At 37.7% G+C, this 12,768-nt stretch overlaps 1 protein-coding gene across 2 annotated transcripts in view; it reads left to right on the plus strand.

Moving 5' to 3' along the window:
- The window catches only part of nkd1 (NKD inhibitor of WNT signaling pathway 1), a 47,869-nt gene that overhangs the window by 18,960 nt on the left and 16,141 nt on the right, over nucleotides 1-12,768 (plus strand). For both annotated transcript variants that reach the window (XM_047363535.1, XM_047363536.1), the window contains exon 4: nucleotides 3,752-3,803. In XM_047363535.1, the coding sequence (XP_047219491.1) occupies nucleotides 3,752-3,803 (52 nt within the window). The remainder of the gene's footprint in view (nucleotides 1-3,751; nucleotides 3,804-12,768) is intronic.

The raw sequence follows: 12,768 nt of genomic DNA on the forward strand, positions 1-12,768 counted from the left end.
ATTATGTTTTCCAAGAAGCTAAGGATTACAGAGAGTGCTGGAAGTACAGCTGAGAAAGAGAAGTGGGAAATTTATCCAAAGTTTACAAATATTATAGTCTTTGGAATTTCTACAAATAATTTTACCATCTCATGATTTTCTAATAGCATAAAGTGATGGAAGATGTGTCCTAGATTTGAAAATAAAACCTGCAGCTTTTAAATTTAAGTATTACCTTATGAATTTTCGTCAGATGCTGTTAGTACACTGTAATGAATTCTTCTGGATTCTTGCTGGTTTCTTATTGAGAAAAAGTGATTCATGGCTTGTTTTTGTTATAACTGACATTTCTGCTGAAGAAAGAAGTGATCCCATTTGGGACATCAATGACCACACATGTTTTTCTGCCTGATGATTATTGCAGATCATGGGTTGTGAATGGCACAGATACACTGAGTTCAGTTAAGAGGTTCAGCAATAAATCACTTTTTTGATGGGAATTTAACTGCTTTAAAACACACTGGGGCATTTCCTTGTGATGAGTCCACGAAGAAGCTCTGAAGACTCTGGCTGCTATTGAAAGCAAAATGCTTCACGCTCTTGTTTCCACACACCATTAAATCCCATGCCTGGAAAATTGTTTTAGCTAGTCTCAAGGGCAGTGAAGAAGGGTTAGCTTGTGCCCTGAACCCTGCACATCTGACCAAAGCGACTCAGTGCTGGAGGTTTGAAAAAGATTTATTATTAAGTTGAAACAATAGGCAGAAACAGTAAGAAACCAATCTCTGAAACTTTAATTCTTTTTACCAGAGTTAATCTCTATCATGCACATGGATATGTTGTTGTACTACATTTTGAAGTTAGGAGGGTATTGAAACTTCTGTGATCCCTGACTTGACAAGGGTCCTACAGAAGTCACCAGCTCTTTGCTTTTCCCTAAAACTTATGACTCCCATGTGACTGTGTGCAGGAATTTAATAATGATAGTTAAAGTTTGAATCTTGCCATGGATTCTCAATTGGATTTAGGTTTGGACTTTGTCTGGGCCATTCTAACACATCAGTATTATTTGATCTAAATCATTCCATGTAGCCCCTGAATGATATGTATATGGTTGGTATTCTGGTGGAAGAGGGAACCTCTCTCCCAGTCCCAAATCTTTTGGATCACCTTTCTTCCGGGATCTCCCCATCAGCCCTGATCTGCTTTCTTGTCCCTGCTGTATAAAGCATACCCACAGCATAATGCTGCCACCACCATGTTTCACAGTTGGGATGGTGTATTGAGGGTGCTGTGCAATGTTAGTTTACTACCATAAATGTCATTTTAGGTCAAAATGTTAGCTTTTGTTCTCATTTGACTAGAGTCCTGTATTCAAAACGTTAACGTCAAAGCGTTAGTTTAAATAGCTGAGCCTATATAATTTAGAGAATGTTTTCCCAACATGGATCTTCAAGCCATGCTGCAAGTTTATACAGGTTTCTCTCTTTCAACACATTGTATTTAAGCTGATTGCTCATATATAGGCTTGTGATATCAGGAAACTGGCATGATTATTTATAGTGAAAGAGGTGTGCTGAAGCCAAATATTTTGCCAAAGTTCAGAAAGCTAATCGAAGATTTAAGGAAGTTTGGAGGCTTGGTGTGATACACCATTGCCATCTCAGGCTGAGGGGTTTAGCTGCACTAGTAGCATGGTTTACAAAAAATATTATTGAATGTAAATATTATAACGTGTGCTAATCTCACACAAACACAAATTATATGAATGTACCTAAAAATGTATGCATTGAAAAAATATTCTGAATGAACCAGCGCCAGACTAACACAGCACAGCACTGACGTTAAAATTTGGACAAGATGAACCAACCACAAGGCTCTGAATATATATGTGCCTTACAAATATTTTGTTCTACATTTTTGTATGTTTTTTTAAACTAAAGCAGATAAACATTAGGCAGTGCATTTGATTAAATCTAAGTACTAATAAGATGTTTTCTAGTAATGCAACATCTCAGCCAATGTCCGCCCTCAAGTCTCCATAAAGTTTATTCTACTCTGTAACTGAGGCCACCCACAGCGCTACACTCTGGCCACCATGAGATTCAGAAGGGTAGAATCATAATATCTGACCTCCTACCTCTCTGGATCATACAGATTTTCTCTCACACTGACACACTGTCACGTATACCAATTTTTTTATGATAACGACACTGGCCTTGTACTTGCATGTGCATTCAAGGACACAGTCTATGTAGTAGTTATAGGTCACTCTATAAAGCTAATCATTTGCAGTGGTAGAGACCTGATGTACTCAATAATCAGTTGGTTTGATAACTGTTAATAATATTCCCGTTTAGAATTTTTCAATAAATAAGCCTGAAGGATTATTTCATTTTGATAACTATCAAAGATTTTATTGATGCATTTACAAAAAATGCAAACACAGTTGCAAAGGAGTTCATCCTAAAACAATATCCCAAGCTTTTAAGATCTCACAGTGCACTGTTCAGTTTATCAACCCAAAATGAAAGCGTATAGCACAAGATTGGAGAGCATTTATCAGAGAAGCAGCCAGGAGGTCAACGGTTTGCAGGAGCTGCAGAGATCCCCAGCCCATGTGGGAGACTCTGTTGATGGGACAGCTATTAGTTGTGCACTCCAGAAATTAGCATTTTTCAAGGAGCAATAATTCGAATTTTTGCCACAAGCCATTTAGGGGACTCAGTAAACATGTGGAAGATGGTGCTTATACCTCTTTGGCAAACATGCAAAAGGGTATGTGTGCTGGAGAAGTAACCCTCCACACTCTAAACATACCATCCGACTGTGAAACATGGAGGTGGCAGCCTCATGCTGTGGGGATACTATTTTTCCTCAGCACCTAAACACAACAATGGGAGCTTCCAATGGCAAATCCAATAAAAAGCTGTAACATTAACTTAAAATTGTTGTTGACAAAGGTGCTACATCCAATCGGAGCTTGATCTTGTTTTGCAAAGACTAATAGGCAGAAATTTAGTGTATTGATCTGCAAAACTTGTAGAGACATATCCCAAAAGGAAAGGTGTCTCAGTATCGTTATCATTAATGCATGCTTAGGCACTTTTGTTCAACCAGAAATCTCTAACTAGGGCTAGGAGACAGTTTGTATACATTTGAAATGTTGCTAGTAGATCTTTGTCTGTGTGTGAATGTTATGTGGTTGTCAGCAGGTGAGTAATGGTTTTTTAACCAAATGACTGTAGCACCACATGGATACCGGAGGCTGATATTTTCCACAGCTAAGCCTGGAGATCACTTGTCCCTTCGGTCTATGTGGTATGCACCAACAGACATGGGGTCTCAAATAAAGATGAAAACAAACCCCCCACTGCACGAATCTCTCGCTGATGATAGTGAGACACAGAAATAGCCCTACTACCGGATCACTTGCTCAGAATCCATTACACAGTCAGAGACATAGATTTAGATTCTTCTTTTGTAATCTGAAATCTTAACTGCCACCCTTTTACTCATTTTGTTGCAGCCCTACAATTACCATGCCGTTAAACTTTCCACTGCTGTTTAGGCTCAGCACAGTTGTCAAACTTTGTTCATTTATAGCTATGTACAAGCTGTAATTTAAATGCTTGCATTTTGCTTGTGATGGAAGTCAACTCTTTGGAATAGCTGATTTTTGCTCTTTGTTTGGCACAAATATGATTGCTTCTTTTATTAGGGTGCAAAATGGTGACATTGTATATTTTGTTCTTTCTTTCTGTCTCTGTAGGACTCATTGGCATGTGGTGAAGGCATCATTGATGAACACTATCGTTTAGAAGGTAAGACTAATCCTCATGTAAAACACCAACTCATTTAGATGATTATCCTCCAATATCCACTTTAATTCTGTTCTGTTGTGGTTGGATTTAGTTGATTTTTACATACTTGTTTGTCATTCATCCCTTTCTCCTTACTCCACATCCACTCTCAAATGTCCCCTTTTGACCTCCCCTCTTGCCCTGCTCTCAAACACCTCCTTCACTCCTTATCTGTCTCTCTTCAGGAGTTGTAGGCAGAATGCTTCAGTTCCTCCATATTTTTTTCTTATGTGATCCTGGATTAAGAGCTCTGGATGGAAAAAGTCTCCCTCCCATTTAAAGACTGTGTTGGACGTGAGGTGCAGGCTGATATCTACCATTTAACTACCGGCCCAGAATTTGGAAGAAAAGGATAATAAATTTTACTTTCATTTTAGTTTAGCTTCACTGGGCTGTAGCAGAAAGAGGAGAGATAATGTGCCTTGGCCAAAGCTGTCTTTCCCTGAAGATAGATGTTACTAATTAGACTTTATTGCTCTATTAATCCTAAACAATTAACAGGAAAAGCGATGTTGTGATTCTGAATATGAATATATTATTTAATATTAATACTTTAATATTTTATTAAATAGTATTAAATAATGGTATTAGGACAAAATTAAAAGGGATGAGCCGAGCTCTGGCTTTATTGAACAGCAAAACTCTGTACAGACAGAATTAATTCACACAATTTCTTAAAATATAAGAATTTATTAACAAAAATAAGTTAACTCAAAGTCAAACATATTTAAATCAACAAACTCTTTACTATACTAAAACAACCCAACTAAACTACCATGAAAATTAAAGAATTAGGAGCTCTTATGGGCAATGTACAATATAAACAAGTGAATCAAAGAAAACCATGACCAAAGGAGTGATGCAACATTACCATGCAATGTTATTTATGTTTCAGAACCAAGGATTATCTTGAAGAATCTGGCAATGAAGTTAAGTTGGTCTTGGAACTAAATTAGGCAATAATTGGTATACCTTCAAACAACCATTCACAGTGCAAGATCAGATAAAATATTATTTTAATAAAATAATATTTTAAAGAATGATTTGCTAAATAAAACCAACCTTCTGGGTGACTAATTCTCAACTGTGTTTAATTAGCTGCCTTTATCTATTAAAATAATATTTAAAGAAATATTATAAAGGAAATATTAAAATCATATTTAAGGAGATATTGTTTTGAATAAGAACTAACAACCTTTATGGGTAAATGATCTTCAGCTGACTCATAAATTGGGAGAGCACGTGTTCTTAGCCTTTAGCGGTTGGACCCAACAAAAGAAGCTTATAGCAATTGTCATCAGAATCAAACACATACCTTTAAAATACCACTAATAAAAGGGGTGAAATGCATAAACGTGGACGACGCGTTATGGCTTCTTCTGTGTTTAAAAACCACCCTTTAAATAAAGTTTGTCTTAACTTTAAAAACAACACAGAACAAATCCTTAGCTCAGTGCTAGTCTGCTAGCACTTAATGTAGCTGAGTTTCTCAACACAAACAAAAACAAACGTCATTAAACGGACATTATTTAGATAATTTAACTCTAAAGTAATGTTCTCTGCCCAAGCACTAACTCTTAAGTGAACCATGCTGAGGAGATGAGGAGAAGTTGTCCTTTGTTTAACCACACATCCACGTTTGGGTAAACAAAGGGTTAGCTTGCAGCTAACCTCTATAGCTGTGGGTAAGGGCTTTTAGCTGGCCTGGCCGAAATGTATGACAAGGCACGGTCGGCTCCTTGAGTGGCAACAATGCGGTGGTGTAGCTCTTGCTACCTGGACGTGAACGTAGGAAGGTGTGCGATGCGGTACGGGCCTTCTTTTCCAGGCCGTGGGGGAAATCCGCTTCAATTAGGGATGCTTCTGGAGTCCTCAGAAGAAAAGTCAAGTCACGCTTGTCTCATTACACCCTTTATATAAATGAATGCCAGATACTCGAACAGCAAATCATTACTTAACTTTGTTGCATATGATCGTGTGACACTCTTGGTTCCGGTTTGCAGAGTTATGTCTGCTTGCCAGCAATACTTTGGTGCCTCTCCTGTCCGGGTTCCTGTCTGTAATTCACATGGAAAGAGATCTGTTTGTTGGAACGTGGGGTTTTTATTCAAACATTGTTGTCACGGGAAGTCCACTCTCCTTCTGTTCCTGGCTGTGCTGGAAGTAGGTTACTGTGATTTATTTTGACAATTTCAGAAAAGATCAAACTGGCCATTAAATGTTGTACTCCATGGCTGGACCCAACAGTGAGAATCTGGGAATTTTCCTGACCTCTTAAACGTTTCAGTCAATCAGGTACAGCTTAATACCAATAATCAGCACATCCCGAAATTATTGTACTTTAACCTCCAATGACTTGTTACCATAAGAAACCAAATATAACACTTGTTAAATAGCAAATTGTGGTTAGACTCCTACCACATTAATGCAACTTTAAAGAACTCATAATAACCCCTCCATAAATTACACCAAGTGATATAAAAAGTAGAGTATAAGGAGGAAAAGACCGAAAACCAACACAAAAAGATCAACCAGAGCAGATTAAAGACTTCTTGCTTTAAGGCGCAAGGAGGAACATCTAGAGTATATTTTGGGGGAATTAAAAGAGACATTTACTGCAAAAATGGCAAAATAAATAAGATGATGTCAATGATAAAAGATGCCAATGGATACTTTTCATTATTGCTAACTGCATTCATATGCAAAAGCATAAACAGACTTTTAAATATTTTTTTAAATTTAAATGTTAGGTTAGAAAAACCTTTTTTAAACATGTTTCGGATTATAAATTAAAAATACATTAAAGGCAAATACTTGGGAGTATTTAAGAACCTCAGTGATTGCTGGAAATATAAAGTTATATTTTGGAAATGGCTCCTCCCGTATTGGACATTTTGTAGTAGTTTTCTGCTGTTTGTGTGTATGAGACCCAGTAATGTGTAACCAGCCTTTCAGATCAGCCGACTCCTCATAGTATGTGGCAGCTCTCCCAACCTGCTGGGGTTTGTGTGCGTGTAAAAAATAGCCCTCTACACATGTGCAGAAAGCATCGAGGGTGCCAGCCCCGGCTGTTTTGGTCTTGCCCCTCGGATCTGATGGACGGCCAATTCCTTGGCAGCACCTTCATTTGTCTGCGATAATGAAGGGGTCAGAAAGGGAGGAGGGTGATAGCAGATTACTGTTATTCCTCCTGGAATTTCATTAGCTCCATGATAAGTATCTCCTCACCATATTGAGCCTGCCACCGAACAGATTTACCCCTCACGCACAATGTTCCCTTTGAGCACCTCGAACGATCAGACAGCAGGACCCCAAATGTTGCTCCTTTCCAAAAAGTTGGTAAAAGCTCCCTGGGTTGAAGCCTTTCATTTCTGGCATACTCCCCCGCCCAGGTCTGCTTTGATCTTCATTGGATCAGGAGGAAAGAAATTGGTCTGTTGTGTCTGCTCTATTGGCGAACAAACAAACAGTGTTTCAGATTTGACTTGGCTTAATTAATTAATTATTCTGTTTTACAGCTGGTCTAATCTTCTTCCAAAAGGTTTGAGAAGGGAACTTCAAAGTGCGGCAGGAGGAGATGGTGGGGGAGAGGGACATGGTTTGTGTGACTTTATGGTGTGTTCAGCCTGTATTTACTGTGAACGTACTGTAGAGGTTTTTAATTCGAGTTAAAGAGAGCTGATAAAGCAGCCATGACTGAGACAAACCTGAAGAGGAAACAGAAATCTGCAGGGCTCAAGCATGAAAATGTCTGCTTAAACTTATGGGGGCTTGTGAAAAGGCACACATATACAGGTACTTCTCAAAACATTAGCATATTGTGATAAAGTTCATTATTTTTCATAATGTAATGATGAAAATTTAACATTCATATATTTTAGATTCATTGCACACTAACTGAAATATTTCAGGTCTTTTATTGTCTTAATATGGATGATTTTGGCATACAACTCATGAAAACCCAAAATTCCTATCTCACAAAATTAGCATATTTCATCCGACCAATAAAAAAAAAGTGTTTTTAATACAAAAAACGTCAACCTTCAAATAATCATGTACAGTTATGCACTCAATACTTGGTCGGGAATCCTTTTGCAGAAATGGCTGCTTCAATGCAGCGTGGCATGGAGGCAATCAGCCTGTGGCACTGCTGAGGTCTTATGGAGGCCCAGGATGCTTCGATAGCAGCCTTTAGCTCATCCAGAGTGTTGGGTCTTGAGTCTCTCAACATTCTCTTCACAATATCCCACAGATTCTCTATGGGGTTCAGGTCAGGAGAGTTGGCAGGCCAATAGAGCACAGAGACACCATGGTCAGTAAACCATTTACAAGTGGTTTTGGCACTGTGAGCAGGTGCCAGGTCGTGCTGAAAAATGAAATCTTCATCTCCATAAAGCTTTTCAGCAGATGGAAGCATGAAGTGCTCCAAAATCTCCTGATAGCTAGCTGCATTGACCCTGCCCTTGATAAAACACAGTGGACCAACACCAGCAGCTGACACGGCACCCCAGACCATCACTGACTGTGGGTACTTGACACTGGACTTCTGGCATTTTGGCATTTCCTTCTCCCCAGTCTTCCTCCAGACTCTGGCACCTTGATTTCCGAATGACATGCAGAATTTGCTTTCATCCGAAAAAAGTACTTTGGACCACTGAGCAACAGTCCAGTGCTGCTTCTCTGTAGCCCAGGTCAGGCGCTTCTGCCGCTGTTTCTGGTTCAAAAGTGGCTTGACCTGGGGAATGCGGCACCTGTAGCCCATTTCCTGCACACGCCTGTGCACGGTGGCTCTGGATGTTTCTACTCCAGACTCAGTCCACTGCTTCCGCAGGTCCCCCAAGGTCTGGAATCGGCCCTTCTCCACAATCTTCCACAGGGTCCGGTCACCTCTTCTCATTGTGCAGCGTTTTCTGCCACACTTTTTCCTTCCCACAGACTTCCCACTGAGGTGCCTTGATACAGCACTCTGGGAACAGCCTATTCGTTCAGAAATGTCTTTCTGTGTCTTACCCTCTTGCTTGAGGGTGTCAATAATGGCCTTCTGGACAGCAGTCAGGTCGGCAGTCTTACCCATGATTGGGGTTTTGAGTGATGAACCAGGCTGGGAGTTTTAAAGGCCTCAGGAATCTTTTGCAGGTGTTTAGAGTTAACTCGTTGATTCAGATGATTAGGTTCATAGCTCGTTTAGAGACCCTTTTAATGATATGCTAATTTTGTGAGATAGGAATTTTGGGTTTTCATGAGCTGTATGCCAAAATCATCCGTATTAAGACAATAAAAGACCTGAAATATTTCTGTTAGTGTGCAATGAATCTAAAATATATGAATGTTAAATTTTCATCATGACATTATGGAAAATAATGAACTTTATCACAATATGCTAATTTTTTGAGAAGGACCTGTACAGTATGTCCTTAATCTGTGGTTTCAGCTATCAAACAATCACTAGATTTCAAAGCAGGCAAGAATATCTTGCAGCATTAGTTCTGAGCAAAGGTCCAACCATGATACTAGACCCTTTAAAGAAACAGAAACCATCATAATATTTTCCTCCACCAGGGTGGGCATCCATGTCATATTAAATAATCCAATAATGCACCACTGTGGTCTGTTTCTTTGGACATGGTAAATCAGACCCTTGGAATGAACAAAAAAAAAAAAAAGGTTGTTACACCAATTCACAAATTAATTGGTAGTGGAGGTAAAAAAAAAAAAAGACTCATTTATGTATTAAGACTCAGAGTGACAAATATGTTAAGATGTGCCTGCTGCATTATATCATAATCTGGTCACCTCATCTGTTTGTTATGGCTTTGGGTCGGCCTTCCTTCAGTGCTTTTATGCCGGTGACACGTCCACCTTGGTGGTGGTTGGCACCAGTTGTATTGGTGCGAATTTGTCAGATTTATTTGCTGCTGCTCCTGTTTCTTTGTTTGTTTTTGTGCATTTTTTATTTTAAAAATCAATAAATACTTATTTTTCTTTTTGCTCAAAACTAATTTTGTGAGATCAACAATGGAATGGTCCCGAAAATATTAACTAATGACTGCAAGTACTTGTAAAGCAATGAAATAATTTATTTTGTTTGGTTTCCCACATTTGTTTCAGATATGGTTGGACAATATAGTCAATAAAAAAATAAATCACAATATTTTTTTCCATGTGAAGTATTGCCTAAGTTTTTTAGGTTTTTATTTCACAACTCGTCTTAATTATATTATTTTATATATATAGTTTGAGCCGGAAAAAAGAAATGCTTGTAGGGCATTTGTTGGCACTTCTGGTAAAAATGTATAGAAATCATTGTGTCTAAAATGGGAGTAGTTGTTTTTCAATTTAGAGAGTTGTTGGTTTGATTCCAGCTTCCTCCTGTCCCATGTCTCGATGTACCCCTGAGCCAGGCGCATAACCACAAGTTGTCAAACAACATGCGTATCTGTGTATGAATATGTATTTTTGTGAGTGTCGCTGGTTAATGTGGCTTTGATATAAAGCAATTTGAGTGGTCAGTATGAACAGAAATGCACTAAATAAATGTAGTCAATTTACTCTATATTGCAACGACATAATCTCTGGCACAGAAAATTTAAAATCCAACCTTTAGGTTGAGCACATTTATTCACTGTGAAAAAAATAAACATGTTGACAAATAATTGTTTATAACTAATTAGCAAGTAGCGAAATTGTTGGTACCCCTAATAATCACTTTAAAATAGGGGTAACATATTTTTTTAGTCATGCCTTGCTGTTTTAAACATATTTTAACATTTTTATTTAAACATGTGTTTAACACATGTTTTTTTAAATTTTGTACACATGCACAAAATAGCCCTAGTGTGTCATGCCCTGCCTCTAAAACACTCAGTAATAATCCAAAAAAACATTCATCTCAAATCATTAGATTCATAAATAAAAGTTAATCATTATTTAAAAAAAACACAATACCTTCACAATCCCAAAGATTTTTGAAAACATCCAGCTCATCCATTTTGAAATAGTATGTATAATCTAACATCACCCTTGCTCTAACCATACTCTTGAAAAGCTTTACACAATTAGTATTTTGCTCATTATCAAGCTTAAATTTCCTGTTAACTTTGCTTGACCAAGGAAAAAAATTAAACAGCTGTCCTTTTTTCTTCTTCTTTTGTCATATGAAAATCCAAAAATAAAAGACTGCTCTGTAAAACCTTCCCCAAATAATTTCCAAATGTCACTAAGAAGGGTGAATAAATCCATTATTCGAAAGCATTGTACAAAAGAATCTCTTGGCGAACAAAAAGGGCATTTATCTGAAACAACAGGATTAATAATAGAAACAAAAGCAACTCCAGCATTTTTAGACAATGGTGATTATAAAGTAACCCCCAAACAAGTTTCACATCAGGATCAAACTTAAAATAATCTCTCCAAGGGGTATCTTTTTTATCTTTTAACTTCACCTAGTTTAAAGCCTTTACACATCTCTTATATACTATCTTCCCATTCACAGAATCTAGTGGTGTCCATAAATTTTTCTCCTTCTCTAAAAAAGGACCAGAGCATTCAGAGTCCTTCAGCTGTGGCTTAATGCACAATTTAAATAAAAAGTCTGTTTTATCATGTGTTAAAAATCCATTAAACCATCCATTTATTAGTCTTATGTCGTCTTCGGATAACACTTGCTTGATTTTTGTAAGCATCATGCCTACAATCCGGATAGAGCGAACCTCCAGTCTTCTTGCCAAGGAGACAACATCTTCCATTTCAGCTCCAACAAGTTTCAGCAAATGTCTTAGAGTAGGAACTCTCTTTTTCATCAACAGTTATGAAATCATTGCCATATCGTCCCAGGATGAACCTAAACGAGGTCCCTTGAGGATAGGTTCCAGTAATAGCCAGTGCAAAGAAGTATGACCCAAGTCTCTTTGTTTTCATCAGCCTCCAGGTTTTTAAGACACTAACATAAAAAGGTGACAAACACTTTACACTATACCTTGAGAAATCAAAAATAAACAAAACACAAATTACCAACCTGTCCTCCATCTTCGTTTGGCAAAAATAAAACACTCGTAGGAACTCAATGCAATCTGTCCTAAAAAAAATTAAAATAATAGTCTGTAATTTCACTAACAAGTTTGGAGGAGGTTCCAAAACAGCTAAACGATGCCATTAAGATGAAGCAACAAGATTATTAATAAGTGTACGACCTCTATAAGACATTTGTGGTAAAAGCCAATGCCAATTCTTCAACCTACCCTCCATCAGTTCAGTAAAACCTTCCCAGTTTTTCATAACCTCAATGTGATCTCCCAAGAAAACACCCAAATATTTAAAACCATTTTTAACCCACTTTAAATCATCAGGTAATTTAGGTCCCTCTTTTAGCCACTTACCTAATAAAAAAGCTTTACTCTTACTCCAATTTACTTTAGATGAAGAAATTCTACCAAAACATTCAATAATTTCTATTGAAGTCAGAACATCAGACTCTTCTTTAACAGCCACAATCATATCATCAACATATGCAGGAAGTTGAAAAGGTAAACAAATTCATTTAGTTTTATGCTTTGTAGCCTTTTTCTAATTTGACATAATAAAAGTTCAATACTTAAAGAATACAACATTCCTGGCATTGCACAACCTTGTCAGATACCTCTCTTTACATTAAACCACCATTGACCTTCAACACACTCTAAATGTCACAATAGAGGGTTTTAATCATGGCAATGAAACCAGAGGAGTAACCAATTCAATTCAAAAATACTTTATTAATCCCAAAGGAAAATTAAATGTTGTTATAGCTCATTATGTAGATTTCAATCAAAGATCCGTTGTAGATGCTGATGGCTGTGGGCAGGAAGGATCTCCTGTAGCGCTCCGTCTTATAGCACATCTGAAGAAGTCTCTGACTGAAGACACTCTGTTGTTGTAGGACAGTCTCATG

Source organism: Girardinichthys multiradiatus, chromosome 4 (assembly GCF_021462225.1).
Source record: "Girardinichthys multiradiatus isolate DD_20200921_A chromosome 4, DD_fGirMul_XY1, whole genome shotgun sequence".
NCBI lineage: Eukaryota > Metazoa > Chordata > Actinopteri > Cyprinodontiformes > Goodeidae > Girardinichthys > Girardinichthys multiradiatus.